At 36.8% G+C, this 20,891-nt stretch overlaps 4 protein-coding genes across 4 annotated transcripts; all 4 read right to left on the bottom strand.

Moving 5' to 3' along the window:
* Positions 1–252: 252 nt before the first annotated feature.
* Positions 253–1,444, bottom strand: LOC103335126 (E3 ubiquitin-protein ligase SINA-like 7). The gene is given in 2 exon segments (XM_008238128.2): positions 253–607; positions 610–1,444. Coding segments are annotated over 2 exon segments (930 nt in total). The 5' UTR covers positions 1,412–1,444; the 3' UTR covers positions 253–479.
* A 2,311-nt stretch (positions 1,445–3,755) lies between these two features.
* Positions 3,756–7,480, bottom strand: LOC148916201 (uncharacterized). The gene is made up of 2 exons (XM_089055075.1): positions 6,151–7,480; positions 3,756–4,623 (listed from the first exon to the last, which is right to left on the bottom strand). Exons 1-2 carry the CDS (start codon positions 7,437–7,439, stop codon positions 3,756–3,758), a joined length of 2,157 nt encoding a protein of 718 aa, XP_088911201.1. The 5' UTR covers positions 7,440–7,480.
* A 1,176-nt stretch (positions 7,481–8,656) lies between these two features.
* Positions 8,657–12,214, bottom strand: LOC103335088 (endo-1,4-beta-xylanase 5-like). Its single transcript, XM_008238089.3, has 7 exons — positions 12,003–12,214; positions 11,515–11,564; positions 11,173–11,392; positions 10,885–11,051; positions 10,560–10,658; positions 9,576–10,361; positions 8,657–9,207 (listed from the first exon to the last, which is right to left on the bottom strand). Exons 1-7 carry the CDS (start codon positions 12,061–12,063, stop codon positions 8,848–8,850), a joined length of 1,743 nt encoding a protein of 580 aa, XP_008236311.2. The 5' UTR covers positions 12,064–12,214; the 3' UTR covers positions 8,657–8,847.
* Positions 12,215–13,126: 912 nt separating this feature from the next.
* Positions 13,127–15,623, bottom strand: LOC103335128 (endo-1,4-beta-xylanase 5-like). Its single transcript, XM_008238131.2, has 7 exons — positions 15,566–15,623; positions 15,329–15,375; positions 15,001–15,223; positions 14,735–14,898; positions 14,491–14,589; positions 13,613–14,398; positions 13,127–13,486 (listed from the first exon to the last, which is right to left on the bottom strand). The coding sequence occupies exons 1-7, from the start codon at positions 15,621–15,623 to the stop codon at positions 13,127–13,129; spliced, it is 1,737 nt and encodes a 578-aa protein (XP_008236353.2).
* Positions 15,624–20,891: the final 5,268 nt, after the last annotated feature.

The following is a 20,891-nucleotide window of genomic DNA, read 5'->3' on the forward strand; positions in this document are numbered from 1 at the left end:
TTTGCAGTATGCAGCCGCTAAAGTGGTGAATGTGTGTGTGAGGGGTTGGAGTTTCTGTTACTCTATAGGACATTTCTTGCAGATCAGTCTCAAAGTTTCAACTTAGTCTTCTCGATTAGCCTAACTGCGACAAAGACATATACAATAGACAATAGGAACTCCCATCCTAATTTTTTTTGCAAACATCAAGTCCAAGCTACTAAAAATGCATATAGTTGGTTAATTAAAAACCTCAACACCAAATACTTGCTCTAAATACTAAATATTTATTTTTTCATCAAACTGAGTTCTTGATGTTGACACGCAGAAGAAGCAAAAACATATTCACCTCCAATGTATAAAAAAATAACCAACTAATAATTGGGGGAGAACAAGAAAAAATCACAAGGCTATGCCTTGTATTAGATGCGGTAAATTTGTATCCTGTACCAAACAATCCTGTCCCGTGCATATCCTGCAACTTATGTTAAGAAACATGGCTAATTTCGTAGAATACTGGAAAGTTTAGGCCATATGCAGATATCCATCTTGAGCTGTCCATCAGAAGTGATAAAATCACGTGGGATTAAAAGAACCCCGGTTTTAGGAGGGCCGTCAAGTACCGCCGGCTTGGAGTGCTCCTTGTGAAAGAGTGCAATCTGAGAGAATCTTCCTTCGCTTTCGTAACAAGCTCATAGAAGATGCCCCTCATGAAGACAGGTTGTATACAACTAATTGTCACTAAATTTCCTAGACCTTCAACATAATGGTTCTTGAGGATAAATAATGTACCATCATTTTTTTCTTGAAGAACACGAAAGTTGTTGCCGGCATTTAGTAAAACAGGAAAACTGTTGTTGAACTTGAATCGTGTTGCTGCGGAAATCTCATGGCTACTGGTGAAGTGTCGGTATACCTGCTTGGCTGAAGAGACAAAGTTGCAATATAAACGGGGGCAAGAGCAAGGTGAATACACACATGCCTTTTGATGTGGACCTTTCTTATCGAAAGTCAAAGATTTTTTGCATCCATACTGCAAGTTTTGGCAGGATGTTGTGATTGATTCGAGAGCCTTCTCGATTGCTCGGCAACGATTGAACCCGATGAAATTAGAACAAGAGGGACATTTGTTGTTAATTTTGGTGCGGCAGGAGAAGCAAGCTATGTGGCCATTTTGGTCACATTGGTAGACAGGGATGGTCAAGGGTTCATAGCAAATAGGGCAATCAAATAATTCTGGATCGTTTAGGGTTACGACAACATGAGACCCTTCCTGCTGTTCATGTACTTGTGGTTCACTATTTGGCTCTTCCTCTTCCTCTTCTGCTCCAATAAGAGCATCGAAGTTAAAGTCTCTTTCATCTTCACGAGCTCTCTTGCTCCTCGACCTGATGGTTTCATCTGAATCTCCATTGGACGATGATCTTGCCATTCCCCTCACTCTCTCCAATCCAATTAAAAAACAAGTCTGGTTGTTCTTTCTTTTTACTTTCTCTCGAAGGAGCTGATAATAGCGTTATATATATAGGCCTCTATTGGAAGAAGATAATGTGCATGATTTATTTTAGGGGAATGACAATAATAATCAAAGACTTGTTGATACCGAAAGTCCTAGAATATGTGAACTCTTTTTCTATTAAACTTGATTATTATATTGCCCTCCATTTCAAAGAGCACTGTTCAAATTATTTGATGTTATAAGGGTATATAATCGGAATTCCATGCTCGAGATAAATAGATAGATAGATAATGATTTAGTATTTAAAAACAAAAGATTAGATAATATGATATTATCTCATGATTACGAATAATTCTAAAATTAAATCTCCCTATTTCAAGAAGAAGAAAGTTGGAGAAACGATGGTTTCTTTCTGGGATGAAATAGTTGGTGCCACATTCAATTTCCGAACCAAGGAGGAATTTGTCACTGATTTTTTTTTTTTTTATATAAAGAAAATTTGTCATTGAATTTGGGTGAGTGATAATAACTTGTAATTGGTAATCTACATGGAAAAGGGATGCCTAAATAAAGAAACCATTAACGTCTGTTGTGCCAGAAATCAATAACCCTTCAAACTCCATTCACGTAGGATCATTGTTCAATATGTATTCGATGAACTCATGCTTACAACCATTTTGATAAACCCAGATAGCTTCAGAATCAATCGAACTTGTAAATTGTTTTCCCCTAGAATTGTACTTCATGTCCGGTTTTGGTTTTGGTTTGGGCTCTCGACCTTTTGTGTGTTAATGGTTGGGCTTACCAAGTGTAATTGGAAGAGATAGGTCATGCACTTTTAATTTAATTTAATTTTAAAAATGGATTTGAAGTTTTAAACTATTAGACAAATATAAGCCCCACATACATGTCACATCAACGAACTTTTTTATAAGACTTATAACGGAAGGACTGAACTTGATGTATGGGAGTAATGTTGAGGACCAACGATATCACAAAAACACTTTTAAAACCAAAAATGATAATTTCATATACATCAAGGATCATTTGTGGAAATAACCCTTATTATAATTTAAGGGTAATTTAGTTGAGAATATGAAAACATTCAGATCAGGAATCGTTAATTAACAACAAAATGCACGAGATATAGTTATACAATTAAGTTTCGTAAACAAAAATATTGAGTTGAGTCCAAGCTAGTAAATATGCATTAAAGCGAACCCTGGCTTCAATTTTTTTTTCCTAATTCCAAGTTCTTCCATTTGGCAGGAATAAGCAAAAACATATTAACTCAAAATGTATAAAAACATAACTGAAAAGAACAAGAATAGTTACATTATTTAGAAAAAATAGGTACATTATTTTGAGAGAAAAAATAGGCTCATTTAAAAAAAAATTCATAAAACAAACAATAAAAAGATGATCAAATTATTTTTCATAAAACAAGTAATAAAGAAAAAAATAGGTACAATATTTGGAGAAAAAATAGGTTCATTAAAAAAAATGTTTTAAAAACAAAACAATAAATAGATTATCAAATTATTTTTCAACATAATTAGAATGTACTATTATTCATAAAACTATAATAAAAAAGAATATTCGTAGTATAATTCATAAAAAGAAAACAATATTAATTCCTAAATTTAATATTGAATTTAAATTATTAATACTTTAAATAGATTACTAGTCGTAATTCATAGAAGGAAAACACCATTAATTCAAAAATAGATTACTAATACTTTAATGTGGAATTTAATATTTAATTTCAAATAAGTTTCTAAATTAGTTCCTACATCCATTACAATTGGAGATATTTCCAAATTCAACGGGTGTCATTAGTTACACCCCCCATAACACATTAACTTATAAATAGGGGTAGTTTTGGAATCCGAAAAATACAATAAATCAGATTTTTAGTTATATTAGGTAACTTGCTTAGTTGGATCATAGTCATCGGTATTATTTGAAAAAATTGGGTATTTTAAATAGAAAACTAAAGGAAAGGGTTGTAGGTGATTTAAAATGAATTTTATGGGTCTAAGCTCAATTTACTATATAATTAATTCATTATAAACCTTAACAAAATCCTTGCTTTGATTAATTAGTAGCTAACATTAAAATTCTGAGTTCTTAATGTTAGCTTGCAGAAATAGCAATAACATTTTCAGTTACATAACCAACTAATAATTGAGGGACTAACAAGAAAAACTAACAAGGCTATAGCCTTGTACCTGATGTTGTAAATCGGTATCTGGTACCAAACAATCTTTTCCCAGGCTAAAACAGCATATAATATTACTTATTTTAAGCAACATGGTTACTTCTGAGGGGTGAAGGGGGAGGCACCTTCAGGCCATATGCAAATTTCCATCTTGAGCTGGCCACCAGAACTGATAAAATCAAACGGGATTAAAAGAAAACCAGTTTTGGGAGGGCGATCATCAATTACCTGCCGGCTTGGAGTGCTCTTGGTGAAAGATTCCAATCTGAGAAAATTTTCCTCGGATTTCACATCAAGCTCATGGAAGAAGCGCCCCCTGAAGCTGGGTTGTATACAACTAATTGTCACAGCATTTCCTAGATCTGCAACATAATGCCTCTTGAGAATAAATAATGTACCACCTTTCTTTTCTTGAAGAACAAGAAAGTTGTCATCAGCATTTAATGAAACATGAAAAATGACGTAGTACTCAAATTGTGTTGCGGAATTCACGTGGCTACTACTGAAGTGTTGGTATAACTGCTTGGCTGAAGAAACAAACTTGCAATTTAAATGGGGGCAATAGCAAGGTGAATACACACATGCCTTTTTATGTTCACCTTTTTTATTGAAAGTCACAGATTCTTTGCATCCATACTGGATGTTTTGGCATGATGTTGTGATTGATTCAAGAGCCTTCTCGATCGCACGGCAACGATTGAATCCAATAGACTCAGAGCAGAAGGGACATTTGTCGTTAATTTTTGTACGGCAGGAGGAGCAAGCTATGTGCCCATTTTGGTCACACTGGTAGACAGGGATGGTCAAGGGTTCGTAGCAAATAGGGCAATCGAATAATTCTGGGTCAGTTAGGGTTATGACAACATGAGAGTGAGAGCCATCCTGCTGTTCATGTACTTGTGCTTCAATATTGGGCTGTGCTTCATCATTTTCCATATGATCAACGTCGCCACTTTCTTCTTCACTTTCTCCACCAACTTATGCTTCATATGGATCATTTGCCATTCCCCTCACTCTCTCCAATCGAAAAATCTGGTTGAGTTGATACTAACATACAATGAACAATACAAGGCTATATAGGCCTCACTTGGAAGAATAGCAATCATAATAGACTCTTGGCATTCTCTTTTCACTCTCACCGTGATGTGCAATACTTTTTTTTGTGCTTATTTTATTCTGATTTTTGGAGAATCCAAGAATCAAGATTTGGGTAAACGAAAAGACCTAGCCTTTTCTTTTGATTAAAAAAAAACCTTTTGTCCAAGTGAGATTTCAAATGCCAAACATTTGATAGCCATGTGGCATTTTGGCCAATGTTTAGGCCTGCAAATGCTATCATTTCTTCCCAAATTAGTGGGCAATGCTATCACGCCCAGCCTCTGCGCATGCCACTAGCTAATAGCTATATACATATATCCAAAGTTGCTTAATGAGAGCTTCAAGGTATCAAATTTAAATCTGGAAAACAATATCGAGGGATGAAATAAAATGAGAGAAGTAGCCACCCCTTGATCCATGGTGAGAAATAAACTTGATCACTTTGCAAGAAGTGTCTAGAATTGTTAGTTTACATATACCAGTTTCTACAAGAAATGTCTCCTGGCAGACGTCTGACAAGGTCTAATGCCTTGGCCTGATGTTAACTAGTTCATCAGAATCCCCATTGGCCGAGGATCTTGCCATTTCCCTCACTCTCTCCAACTTTTTTTCTTTCTAAAATATTTTCTCTCGATGGAGTTGATACTAATAAACAATGAATAATACATAGGCCTCATTTGGAAGGATATCACTCATAATAGAGACTCTTGCCATTTCCTTTTCAATCATAATCGCAATCGCAATGTGTAATAAGACATGTTTTGGGAAGACAAGAATCAAGATTTTGGTAAACGGATAGTCCAAGGGAGATTTCAAATTTAAATGCCAAACATCAAATTCAAATTTAATGGGCAATGCCATCACATGCTAAGCCTCTGCATGCCACTAGCTCTATCTCCAAAGCTGAGCTTCATGAGGCACTTGTGAAGTCACATATACCCCTTAATAAAAGAGCAAAAGTGCACAATGACTACTTTAGAGTGCTAATGACAATTCTATATGTATTTATTTAGTAGAGCGGTTGTGTAAATAGGAAATAGGATGTGTACGTATACGATGAACTCGTGTTTACAATCTTGATTAAGCTAATTAGCTTCAGAATATCAATCGAACTTGTAAATTGTTTTCCCTCGTATTTCCTATATATATATATTTATATATAATGTAAATTAGTTAAGAAGATGATGAGGGGCAACAAAACCTTTATCTTTAATTTGTTTAGGGGTAAATTAGTTAAGAAGATGAAAACCATAACTATTCAGGTCATTGATTCGTTAATTAACTCCAAAATGCAAGATATATATATACTAAAAAGTTTCGTAAACAAATTTTGAGTTGAGTTCTAGCTAGAACATATGCAATATAGCCGAATTTTGGCTTTATAAATTAATACATCTCAAAATTCTCTATGCAGATTTCCATCTTGAGCTGGCCACCAGGACTGGTAAAATGACATGGAATTAAAAGAAACCCTGTTTTAGGATTATCAATTGCCCGCCGGCTTGGAGTGCTCTCTGTGAAGGCCTCCAATTTGAGAGACATTTTCTTGGCTTTCGCATGAAGCTGATATAAGAAGCCCTTCCTGAAGCCGGGTTGTATACAAGTAACTTTCACTGAATTTCCTACATCTTCAATATAATTTCTCTTGAGGATAAATAATGTATCATCATTCTTTTCTTGAAGAACAAGAAAGCTTGCTTCGGCATTTAACGAAACAGAAAAAAAAGAGTTGTACTTGAATTGCGTTGCGAAAGTCGCATGGCTGCTTCTGAAGTGTTGGTATAACTCAAGATCTGGAGAGACAAAGTTGCAATGGGGGCAAGAGCAAGGTGAATGCACACATGCGTTTATATGTTCACCTTTTTTATGGAAAGTGAAAGATTCTTTGCATCCATACTTGATATTTTGGCATGATGTTTTGATTGATTCAAGAGCCTTCTCGATTGCGCGGCAACGACTGAATCCAATGAACCCGGAACAAGAGGGACATTTGTCGTTAATCTTTGTACGGCAGGAGGAGCAAGCTATGTGCCCGTTTTGGTCGCATTGGTAGACAGGGATGGTCAAGGGCTCACAGCAAATAGGGCAATCAAACAATTCTGGGTCGGTTAGGGTTATGGAAACATGAGATTGAGACCCATCCTGCTGCTGTTCATGTACTTGTGCTTCATTATTTGGCTCTTCCTCTTCCCATGCCCCTTCGATATTATTAAGGAAGTCTCTTTCTTCTTCCCTTTCTCTGCCAACCTCTTCTCCTCCATATTCGCATCTTTCCTCTTCTCCAACCTCTTCTTCTCCATATTCATATCTTTCCTCTTCTCCAACCTCTTCTCCTCTATATTCATATCTTTCCTCTTCTCCAACCTCTTCTCCTCCATATTCATCTCTTTCCTCTTCTCCTCCATATTCACCACTTCCCTCTCCAACCTCTTCTCCTCCATATTCATCACTTTCCTCTTCTTCCTCTTCCGTTTCTTCCTCATAAAAACCTCTGACACGAGTTCTCTTATGCCTTGGCCTCATGTTAACTTGTTCATCCGAATCGTCGCGTAACCATGAAAAAGGCCTTCGAGCACCAGATCTCTGGTGCCTGGCACTTAAAGCTACTTCTTCATCTGAATCTTCACTAGGAGAGGATATTCTGGCCATTCTCACTCTTTTTCGCCAGAACATTCTTGCCATTCTCTCTCTCTCTCTCTCTCTCTCTCTCTCTCTCTCCCCAATCGAATAAACAACTCTGCTTTTGTTTTTTTCTTTCTTAATTCTACTTAATCCCCGATGATACGAACATATATATAAATATTCAATTGGAAGAATACCAATCATAACTAGGACTTTAACACTACCTAATCAAACTCAACGTAACGCGCACGTCTTCTATTCACTTTATTTTGTTCTATTCCTTTATGGATTTGTAAAATTAATAATAATTAATTAAGGTTTCCGGAAAGTAAGTTAATCAAAATACAAAAAGGAAACAAGTTCTCCTCACTGGGGAGTAAAACTTGAGTTTAATTACTGTATTGCCCTGAATTTCCAAGATCATTATTAAAATTTTAAACTACTTTTCCTAGAACTTCATTTATCTCTACTATAGGGATATATCTATTTATATATATACTAGTCCCTTGGCACATGCCTGAGCATGTGCCAATTGGTTTTCTTTTTTATTTTATTTTATTTTTAGAATGAAGAAAAGATAATATGGGTAGTTATGTTCCATAAAAGTAGAATCTATTATCTGATTTTGTTTTTAATTTTAATTTTTTAATATAAAAAATGTGAATTTACCATATTATCCTCATTTAATTAATAATTTCAATTCTTAATGTTTGAATTAAATAAGGGCATTTTCTGGTATTGGTTAATGCAAGCATTAAGAATTGAAATTATTAATTAAATATATAAAGCAAAAAGCAGAGTATGGTGAAATATTCAAAATACCATAAAATACCATTTGTTAATGCAAACATTGAGAATTGAAATTATTAATTAAATGAGAATAATATGGTAAATTCACACTTTTTCATATTTTTAAAAAATTAATTAAAAGAAAAATCAGATAATTGATCCTATTTTTATGGAACATAACTACCCATTATCTTTTTTAATTCTAAAATAAATTTTAATTTTTTTTTTAAAAAAAAGGCATATCGCATGTGCAGAAGCAAGTGCGGAGAGGCTAGTGAGGATAATATGGTAAATTCACACTTTTTCATATTAAAAAAATTAAAATTAAAAGAAAAATCAGATAATGAATCTTATTTTTATGGAACACAACTACCCATTATATTTTTTTAATTATAAAAGAAAAAAGAACAAAAAAAAAAACCAATTGTCACACGTTTTCCTTAGCGGGGGAGTAAAACTTGAGTTCAATTACTGTATTGCCCTGAATTTCGAAGATCATTATTAAATTTATTCAATGCCAAAAGGGTATATAATTACATATGTACATGTTCTACAAAAAATAGCATATATACAGAGAGTTTTCTTAAAAATATAGAAATTTTGGTATGTTCCGGGTAATTCTAAAATTAAATGTTCCATGAAAACAGGACAACAAAAAGGCCCAAGCGAAATCAAAATCTCAAGAAGAGAATTTGAGAAACAATGGCTTCTGGGACGAAGCAGTTGGTTTGACATTCAATCTCTGAACCAAGGAGGAGGATTTTGAAGTTGGGTGAGTGATGCTCACTTCGTAATCTCCATGGGAAAGGGAGGCCTCAAAGAAACCTTTAGCGTCTGTTGTGCCAGAAACCAAGCCCTTCAAACCCCATTCATGTATTAATTTGTCCACAACATCACCATTAGGCAGGTTTTTGAAATTAATGTTGTCTGTCAAACACATTCTGTAACATCCCTTTTCGGTCGGTCCAGCCCACAGAACAATTCCTTGAATGTGAGGGTGAGCGTATGTCTCCCTCAGAATCTGCTCCAAGTATAATGTCTGCCCATGTAAACAAAAAGTTGAGCTTGTAAGTGGCATGCTATGATCCCTGATATATAATGCACAAGATTTAAAGTATTCAGTCAAATACTATAGAATTACATTATTTTTTTATCAAAAGGGAAGGGGAATTCGAACTTGGGACGTATCATATACCTCAGAGGCCGGTATATGTATCTAGAAAATGTTTTATATATGAGAATCAAAGAATGATAAAGAATCAATTATCAAGTGTCTTGGTAATCTAGAAGACTCATCTAATGCAAATGGGAAGTTGGGGTTTATTCTGGACCTTGCTTTATGTGTGTGATTTGGAATTTGAGTCGTGTGCTTTTCAAGCACACCATGGGATCTCCTTTATTTCTTACCTGTTTCGGACCGTTTGCCACGTCCAATTCTGTAATCCAAATTGGCACTCCGGCAGCTGCAAGAGTATCAATAGAAGATCTTATGTAAGGAATGTTAGGAGTTGTAAAATGAGACTCAAGTCCAATGGCAAATCGTCCTTTCTCATTTCCTGGAAATGTTCGCATCTCTTTGAGCTTTCGAAGGTACTTAGCCGGTGTGGTCGCTTCATCTGCGCTCTCCTCAATGGTATTGTACTCATTCAAAAACAAAGTGGTTGCTGCATCAGCTCTAATAGCCCAGTTATAGAAGAGGGCTGAAGCATTTGCACCCATTTTACTTTCAAAGAAATTAAAGTGTAAATTTTCATTAACGACATCCCACCCGATTAGTTGTCCTTTGTACTTGTTCATGACAGAATTTAGCCTCTTTTGAGTAGCCGAAGCAAGTTGTTGTGGAGAGAGTGATTTGACCCAACCTAGTTGGTAGAATGGATCGTCCCAGAAGACGTTGTGGCCTCGGACTGCAATGTTGTGTTGTTTGGTAAACTGAAGCATGGCATCAGCCACGGAGTAGTCTTCATGCCCCTGAGTATTCTCTGTGCTGTACCATTTCATTTCATCTCCAAAAGTTGCGACAGTGAACCTCGATAAGAACCAGTTTTGGTAGGCAGTGTTTTTGAGGATGTACTTGGTGAGGGAACAACCAAAAGGGAAAGTTGGAGACTTCTGTTGGATGGAGATTTTTGCATTTGCCAGCGGTTTGCCTTGTTTATCCACTGCTTGGATTTTCACATTGCTCTTACGAATCTGCAAAAAAACTACGTGTCTGTAACGAAACCTTACTAAATCCAAGCATAACAATTTGATTCCTTCTAGGGTACATTTTTTTAGTACATTGGGTGTGATCGAAAACACGTAACAGATTCTGATGCTTGATTGATACATGTTTTATTTCTACAGGATGAAAATTCATTAATTTACTAAGTATAATGTCCCCAAACTAACCTTGGCGATGCTTTGATCTTGATGAGACTTCCACTCCTCTTCAGTGAACGGTTGCAATGAGATGCTATCAACCCAGATCTCAACAGATGGGTCCTTGCTCTGAAATATTAAAGGTTATTGTAAGAGCTGTTATAGAAGATTGAGCATATGCTTGTAACAAAGAATGAAATGAATGGGTCAGTTCTTCATTCCTGTAATTCAACCAGGCTTTAGACAATTCGATCACAAGTCTAATGCAACGAATGTTTTGACAGAAGAAGATTGATTTATAGAGGTATAAAAATACTTTTGTTGCCCGATTCATGTGATAATTGGTAACAAGTACCTCAAAATAGAGCTCAGCTGGGCCTGAGGCACTGGCAGGGAAGCCACCCTTGAGCATGGACCAGCAGTTGGATTCTGCAACAATTGAACCAGCGCGCATATATGTTCCACTACCTGTCTTGAACATTGCTGTCACTGGAACACCACCCTTACTTGCTTGTATCCAAGCTGCATCAACACAAATCACATATATTTAGGAATTGTAATATTACTTTTGCATTAAGTAATTACTAATTACTGATTGCAAAATTAACCGGTAAGAGAAAGTTCTAATTACGTTTGCACGTACCAGAAAATGTGTACAGCTTGCCACTTTGCAAAGTAACCTTCTGAGAAACACTGGCATGTTGTTGGGTTCTGCCAAGAGCCACAATGAATTTGTTGCCTTTTGATTCTCTGTGTTGTATTTTGGCATTGCCAAAAGAAGACCATCCTTTCAGACCCTCATTTAGTTCCGGGTTTACAATGACCCCTCCACCATACTGGGGTTTGTGAGGATTTGCCAAACACTGAAAAAATACATACAGATGGACAAATTTTAATAGATATACTTCTCCGGAAAATTTAACCAAAGTAATTAATGTAATGAACAATGCAGGATGAAAATTAATTGAAGTAAAACTAAACTTGCCTCAGCACTGGCTGTGTAATCATAGGGTACAGCATTTAGTACTTCAAACCCTGCAAGACATTTATTTTGTTAATGATCTAACTCAAGCTAGCAAATGGTTCTTTTGTGACCACACGTCGTCAGCCATTATATACAGAATTTGAAGGCCCTGACTTGGATTGAGGCAGGTTCTATTGAATCTTCACTACATGGACTTTGGTTTGATTGTGAGTCTTAAATGTAATTCAAACGAAAATATGTCGTTGCAGATAGCTATAGGTGTCAACCATGACAATTTTATAAGTCACGAGCTGATAACTGGAATTAATGCGTTTAGCAACAAATTCAAATTAGTTGCTTATTGGTTCCACCATTACAGAAATTTGATGTTCTCTAAAGGGTATCAATTTCATGATTAAATGGTGTAATTCGTGGCGAAACCTGCCTTGGCAAAAAAGCTCATCCCTAAAAGCTCTAACAGGTAATAATACATTTTCTACATAACATACCTCCAAAAAAGAAAGTGCTTAATAGCAGCAGTAGATTGTGTCTTCCCCCAACATTCTTCATCACGAAGCGAGACTAAACCAGTAAAGAGAGAGAGAGAGAGAGTGCTGGATGCAGAAGCAGAGACTAGCCAGAGAGATATATTGAGAGATATGGTGCAATGTATCCAGGGAGACGAAAGCTGCTTATATTAATGCAATATCGTATCTGTAAAATATATATATATATGGTAAGAGTACATAACCATCCCTCAATTAGCGGAAATTATGATACTTTCAATTGCTTTCCTTAATCACGATGATGATAAAGAACGATGGCGCGCTTCCTTCTATATCGCAACTTTTCATGACCAACTGAAGAATGGCGGGCTTCCTTCTATATAGCAACTTTTCATGACCAATTGAACGATGCTGGGCTTCCTTCTATATAGCAAACTTGTCATTACCAACCTTTAAGATGGCCTTCATTAATGAAAATAATAAGAAATAAACATTGCATTTACTAATTAGGAATTATATTGAATTTCACACATGGAGGATTCCTTAACTCATTAGGAATTCATCTTTTTTACCCATTATATCCTAGCACAATTTTAAAAAATTCCAAATTTGACATCTACCTTAACCTAACAACGAGAACATTTTAGTAATTAATATCACTCCTACCCCAATTCTATATGGTTTAGTAAATAACTTCAATAGGAATACAGAATCTAACTCTCCTCAATCCACATGGTTTAATAAACAACCTCAGTAGGAATATGAAATCTAATTCTCCTCAATCTAACTCTTCCTCAATTCAATTCATCCTCAATTTAATTCCTCCTAATCCAATTAGGGATTAGTGAACATGTCATAAATTAAAAGTTTTACACATAATATTTTATAATAAAAAAACAATATGAGAACATGGAACAGCTATACCCATTTTGTCTTTTTTGTTTCGGTAATTTTTTTTTTAGTGCATGTTAATTATCAATTGGTGAAACGATTTTGATTTTATTTCTTTATGTTATATTCCATTCAAATATAGGTCTCCTGGACGACTATTCATAGGCCAAACATAAACACTGGGAATTTCTTTCAAAAATTAAAATGGGAACAAAGTAGGCAAAGAGAAAAAAAATTCAAGCAGAAAGTTGGAGCCGCAATGGTTGCAGGGATGCAGTAGTTGATGACACATTGAACTTAAAAACCAGGGAGGAGTTCGTCGCGGAGGGGTGACTAATTTCCAATTCGTAATCTCCATAGGATAGATTGGCCTCAAAGGAACCATTAGAGTCTGTTGCGCCAGAAGAAGTAGAGGCCTTCAAACCCCATTCATAAAGTAGCTTGTCAACAACATTACCAGTGGCCAAGTTGCGGAAATTGTTATCTGTCAAACACATTCTGTAACATCCCTGAGGATTCCAAGCAGCCCAAATCACAATTCCTTGAATCTGTGGGTGAGCATGTACCTCCCTTAGAACCTGCTCCAAGTACCACGCCTGACCATATAAACAGAAAAGTAGTCATAAATTAGTAATTGTACTTAGAACTTCTTGCCTAAGAGCTTCAACTTTGAAGATAGTGGTAAAACCCTATCTAGTCTAAAACCCTAGATCGACTTTTACCTGATTGGGACCGCTTTGCACGTCCAATTCCGTAATCCAAATAGGCAATCTTGTAGCAGCAAGGATGTCAATGGACGATCTTATGTAAGGAAGGTTAGGAGTGACGAAATGAGACTCGAGCCCAATCGCCATCCGTGCATTTCTGTTACCGGGAAAGGTTTGTATCTCTCTCAGCTTTTGGAGATACCTAGCTGGCGTGGATGCTCCATCTCTGCTCTCCTCAATGGTATTAAATTCATTCATGAACAAGGTGTTTGCTCCATCAGCTTTAACAGCCCAGTTATACATGAGGGCTGAGGCCTTCGAACCCAGCTTGCTTTCGAAGAAATTCCAATGTAAGTTTTCATTGACAACATCCCACCCTATAACTTGACCCTTGTATCTGTGCATGATAGAATTTAGCCTCTTGAAAGTGGCTGAGAAAAGTTGCCGTTTGGTGAGTGAGTTGACCCAACCGGGTTGGAAATGGGGATCGTCCCAGAACACGTTGTGGCCTCGAACTGCAATGCCGTGACTTCTTGCAAACTGAAGCATGGCATCAGCTGCTGAGTAGTCTTCACGGCCAGGAGAAGGCTCATTGCTGTACCATTTCATTTCATCTTCAAATGTTGTTACTCTGAACCTTGATGTGAACCAATTTTGGTACGCATTGTTGGTGAGGATGTTCTTGTTGATAGCACACCCAAAAGGGAAACTTGAAGCCTTTTGTTGGATAGAGATTGTTGCATTTTTTAGAGGGTTTCCTTGTGCATCAACTGCTTGAATTCTCACATTTCCCATACGAATCTGCAAACAAATATGTAGTTTGTCTCCTTAAAAAGAAACCCTATCGAAACTACATATATCATCATCGACAAACCTTCAACGATCAGACTCACCTTTGCAATGCTTTGGTCTTGATGAGACTTCCATTCCTCTTCGGTGAATGGTTGCAATGAGATGCTATCAACCCAAATCTCAACAGATGTGTCATTGCTCTGCAAAGTTTCGAGTAAATTAGGAAATATATATATATATATATATCACATATCTATGAACCTTGTTTTATAGTTTCGCACAACGTAAGTTCATACAGTCTGACAAGAGAACATTGCACTCAACTTTTGTTGATGTTAATATTACCTCAAAATATAACTCAGCAGGACCCGAGGCATTGACAGTGAGGCCACCCTTGAGCAAGGACCAGCATTTGGGTTCCGCAACAACTGCACCAGCATGTATGAACCCACTACTAGTCTTGAAAATAGCTGTTACTGGAGCACTACCATTACTTACCTGTATCCAAGCTGCATCAAACACAAATTATAGTTGCATTAGGCAATAATCATCTAACTAGTTATTGTTATAAATAAAAATTAATTTCGGGAAAACGGAAATGAATTATGTACCGGAAAATGTATAGAGCTTGTCACTTTCCAAGTTAATCTTCTGAGAAATACTGTCATGCGATTGATTTCGGCTATGAGCCACAACAAACTTGTTGCCTTCTGATGATTCTCTGTGTTGCATTTTTGCTTCGCCGAAAGAAGACCATCCTTCTGAGCTATGGTTTAGTTCTGGATTTACAATGATGCCTCCGTCGTATTGAGGTCTGAGAGGAGTTGCCAAACACTGAAGAACAAAAAAAGGAAAAATATGGAAACAATTTTAGATTTATTACATTTTTTTCCTTTCTCTTTAAACATAACAAAAGGAAAGAAATGCAGTGTAGCATGCCTCAATACTGGCTGAGTAATCGTAGGTTAATGCCCTCACCTCAAACCCTGCACACCATTTTGGAAGGTGAAGAAAATCAAAAGAAAATAATACAAACATGTAAACCAGTCATTAGTCAACCAGTGGGCCCAACCAGTCAAATCTCTCACAAGCTTTTCACATTAAGCATGCATATTACATGCTAATTTCGAGTGCAACCAAAAACGAAAAAAAAAAAAAAAAAAAAAAGGAACAAACCTGCAAAAATAAAAATACATAACACCAGAAGCAGATTGCTTTGTCTCAAAATCTTCATTGTGTGTTGTTTGCTATGAACCCAGAGAGAGAGAGAGAGAGAGAGAGAGAGAGTTGGTAGAGAAAGGAGATTATATATAGGCATTGTATTTACTTGACCAAAAGAACTATGCATTGTATTTTTAATGAGAGATTTAAAAGGCAATCAACATGCATGGCTAGATTGGCAGTAAATGAAGGATATGAAACGGATACCCAGAATAAATGATCCATTGAAAAAAAAAAAAACAAAAAAAAAGAAGAAGCTATTTTTATGCATTTTACTATCACATATTCATTGGACTAAAATTTGTATTTATAATTAAACCAATTTTATTGTAGTTGAATTTGGACTGTCCTAAATTCCTAATATAACTGCCAATGACTTGTGGACTACGTATGAAGTGATTCCGTAAGTTATCCTATGAAATACTCATCTGACTCTCGAAATAAATATGAAGGATCCAAACCTATATATTTATGGAAATTGGATCGTTCTGGTATTTTTAAATAAAAATAAATTGTTATTAACACTCATAAATAAACATTCTGCTATTCTTCCTTTATTATTAATTTTTTTTTTTTTTTGAAAAGGTTGATTTCATTCCATTAGAAGGGAGGAATAATAGGCATGTAGAGTGTGGCCTCGTTAAAACCTTTCCGGAGAAAACCACAAGGGAAAAACCCCGGAGTAGGAAAGAGTACCACATATGCCAATAACGTACAGAACAAGGAAAATTACATAACATCAGAAAACAAAACATCCTGTAAGAAAACTGGGGGATCAGTAACCCATTCTGCTGCTTCCTGGGAGTGCAGAGCATAGTTAGCCAGGCGAGTTGCAACCCCATTAGCCTTCCTCTCTGTAAACCTCAAATAGACACACTCTTGTATGGCCAAAAGTGTTTTACAATCCTCAATTAGGCAACCAAGGTGGGACAGATCAGCTTGGCCCTGTTGTACTGAGTGTAGAGCGCCTTGAGAATCCCCTTCTATATAACAATCCACGTTGGACCATTTGGCAGCATAGATTAAGCCTTCTCTTAATGCAACTAGCTTGGCATGCATGGGATTTGATACTCCACGTAGCACAACCAACTTGCATGCAAGAAAAGCACCTGTATAATTTCGGACCACCAAACCAACCCCACCAAAGCTGGATTCAACATGAAACATTCCACTCACATTTATTTTAATAGCTCCAGTCGGTGGCCGTAGCCATTTGGCTTTGGCAAGTGAAATATGGTTCTTGGGAGGGGGGTGTAACTCCTGAAACTCTTGCAGACAGTACATTGCTCCACTCACAACTTCTGTGGAACTCCGATGTCGTCCTGTCCAGATCATTTGATTCCTCTCAAACCACAGCATCCACATGCACACCATGACTTTCTCTAATTCATGAGTGGGGTGATCCGCAGCAAATCCATGGAACCACATCTTGAACTCCTCTGTGGAATCAGTATTAAAGTGAGCCCAGGCCGGAAATAGAGACCAAGAATCAATAGCCATGGGGCATTGGAGAAGCACATGGACCACCGTTTCATCAGCTCCACAAAACACGCATCCTCCCAATTCAGAGATGCCACGGTGACCCAAATTATCCTTGGTAGGTAAAATATTCAAGAGAGCGCGCCAAATGAAAATACGGACCTTTGGAGGCACCCGGACTTTCCAGATCTTCTTCCAGACATTGTCAAAAGCTACAATTGGTCCCCCATTCGTGGTAGTGTCGTCCTCGTCTTGCTGGAGCAGAACCCGACGAGCAACTTCATGCCCGCTCCGCACTGTGTACTGACCACCTCTCTCAAAATGCCAAATCAAAGCGTCTGGTGGGTCTCTAAAGCTTAACGGAATGTTTCGAATGCACCTCACTTCCTCGGCCGAGAACCAAGCTTGCAAAAGGTCCTCCCTCCACTGCATAGTGATTGGATCAATGAGAAAACTCACTTTTGCCTCCTCAAACCCCTGTGCTTGTGGGGAGGAAATTTGGAAAGATTCAGAGCTAGGAAGCCATCGGTCTCCCCATATACGCACACTATTGCCATTCCCGATTCGCCAACGAGTTCCCTGTTCAATGATCACACGTGCTTTGCATAAGCTTTGCCAAATGTAGGAGGATGAATGTCCAAGTTGTGCCTATAAAATAGAGCAGTTCTTGAAGTAACGGGCTTTCATAACGCGAGCCACTAGAGAGGTTGGGGTCTGAATCAAGCGCCATAATTGTTTGGCCAAGAGCGCCATATTAAAGGCATATAAGTTACGAAAACCAAGCCCACCCTCCTGTTTGGGCAAGCATAACTTATTCCAGCGGAGCCAATGTATTTTTCGGTGCCCATCTTGCTCTCCCCACCAGTAACGTGCCATCACTTGTTGAATTTCATCGCAAAGACATTTCGGGATGAGGAAGCAATTCATCATATAAATAGGCACAGCTTGTGCCATCACTTTAAGGAGAATTTCTTTCCCAGCAAAGCTTAACAGTTTGGCCTTCCAACCTTGTACTTTCTTCCAAATGCGTTCCTTGAGAGAATTAAAACAATGCCTTCTGGATCTACCCCATGAGTGGGCACCCCATAAACATCATGCTGGTCAACCCTTCTAACACCCAGAATTGCCGCTAGGTTCTCTTGATCAGTACGGTGCATATTATTACTGAATGAGACAGAACTCTTCTCCAAATTTATTTTCTGGCCTGACACCATTTCATACTTGTGGAAAATATTGCTAAGTTGTTGACGGTTTTGTCGGTTTGCCCGTAGGAACAAAAAGCTATCGTCAGCGAAAAAAAGGTGGCTAACAGACGGTGCCCCCCGGCATAGATTCACTCCATGGAGGAAACCACATCGTTCCGCCTGCAAAATAAGACTTGAGAAAGCCTCAGCGCATAGTAAGAATAAATATGGTGAAAGAGTTTTTTAAGGGAGTGCTTATGAGTATTTTGTAGTGTCAAAATCCCCCTTAAATGAAACTATTTTAAAGCATAATAACCAAGGAAGGCAGTAGACGTTGGTTAGTTAGGTCAGTTGGTCAAGACAACAAGCCCGCTCCTGCCTTCTTACATCCAAGTTCGAATCCCCCACTTTAGATTAAATTAATTTAAGGTGAATGATCGTTTGTATAAAAATGAATAAAGGTGAATGTTTACGCCCAATTCATGTCTCTCTCTCAATACCCACTATCTTTTTTTTTTAATACCATTAAATCTATTTGTAAAATTACCACAGTGAGTATATTCGGGGCTATGATGTGGATTTGGACTTTAAATTTTATTGGTCAATGTCTATAAATAAACAGAAACAGGAGCCAGAGAGCCCTTTTGCTCCATTTAGTTTTCAGCCTGACCCCTATTTTATATTATTTCGCGCATAATGAATTTCGTTTAGATGTAAGAGTTAAATAAGTTAACTTAAAGGAAATAGAATGCCGATCTTCCCGGTCCCGTGGTTTTGTGATCCACACAATCTCCAACGGGTCCTGGGTTCGATTGGCACAATCATGAAGTGGAAAATGAAGAAGAAAAATATGAAACAATATGAGGTATTTTAAAATAACCTCTGTTTTTGTCTAATATGTTTAATTTATATATATTTTTAGTTTACTTAATATTTTGCAGCTTAAAATACAATTAGTGAACATTGCAAAATTATGCAAAAAATATCATGTACTCATTCGTTTATTATTATTATTATTTATTTAAGGATTGCATATGACTATTTTAGAGTGTCAATATCAACAAAGTTAAGTGAAACTAATTTAGAGCATATTAATCTAGGAGGTGTGGGTTAGACTAGGTGGCTAGGGCAATGAGCTTGCCCCGTTGCACCTAATTTTGAATCAAATCCATATCATTTGCTTGGTTTTTCTTTGCTTTGATCTGCTTGACTTTTATCATGGGCTTGCCACCACATTAAATAATAAATTTTTTATAGTAATTTATTGTGCAAGGTGAATTATGTTTACACCCTTCCTTTGAGCATGTTAATTTATAGTAAATTATCACTTGTATAAAAAATTATAACCCAAAAAAAAAAAAACACACACAAAGTGTTTACACCCAATTTATATCTCTTCACACCCATCATACTTTTTTTTTAAAATAAAATGACCATTATATCAATTTGTAAAATCACCACAGTTTGGTTGTTTGTTTTCAGCCTAAATCCCTATTTTAAATTATTTCGCGCATGAAGGATTCTATTCCATGTGTAAGAGCATTTCCACTTATTTATTATGGCAAAAAGTAAGGGGAGGCAAGGGTTGTTGTCTTCTAATGTTTAATCTATTTATATTTTTATCAAAAGTTTACTTAATATTTTGCAGCTTAACAAAAAAGATGTCGCATACATGAGCTTAGCCAAGTTGGTTAGTGCAAAGTGCTTGCCACTCTGCACCTGAGTTTAAATTCCCCTCCCTATGTATTCAAAAAAAAAAAACGAGTTGCCACAAGAGAATTGAGGATACCATTGGAAGGCCATTTGGACTTGGAGACATTATTTCATATGGCAACAATAAGCACAGATTACATCCCCAATTAATCTCAATATAACGTGTGTAAAGAGTCATTCATAACAAAAGTTGTAGAATTTCCAAAGCCGCCGGCTCTCAAGCAAAACTTTTCAGAGTATATTCAATTGGGATTTTAATAGATTGTTTTGAAGTTTAAAAGTTCAGTAATATTCAATTAGGATTTTTAAGTCATCAATAAAAGTACGTTGGTATTCAATTATGAGTTTTAAATAGCCAATAAAAGTACTATGGTACTTAAAAACTTATCGATTTTGAAGTATTTCATTAAATGGTGTATTGTGTGAGACTTTTAAGTGGGTAATATAAATACCAAATCTCATAACAAATCTCACCCTCCTATGCCTGATTCTTAAGTTCTTTCTATTTTTCCTTTGGGAGAAGATGAATAGACACCGTGAATGTTGGTGGGTTCTTGACACATTGTCGCCAGAATTCCACATTGTAAGGCATTTGTGATGTGCCTTTGCTCACATGGCCACTGTTTGGGGACCAATTTTTTCTTATTATTCTGAACTGAATACTTCATTCATGAAATACCATAATAACCCACGCCAAGCACTGTCCCCAGCAAGAACCAATCTAAAAAGAACCACCAGTACACCATAGCAGATAACTAACTGAAAAAACTACACCATACTAGGCATAAAAAACAAACAAATACATCTTCAAACTGGAACGTCAAATCACCTAGCCCAGCAAACTAACTCCTTGGGGGGCATGGAGCCAGACCCCCAAGTTATGAATGAGAAACTTGTTGAAAAGA

Source organism: Prunus mume, linkage group LG6, assembly GCF_029339155.1.
Source record: "Prunus mume cultivar Tortuosa linkage group LG6, ASM2933915v1, whole genome shotgun sequence".
NCBI lineage: Eukaryota > Viridiplantae > Streptophyta > Magnoliopsida > Rosales > Rosaceae > Prunus > Prunus mume.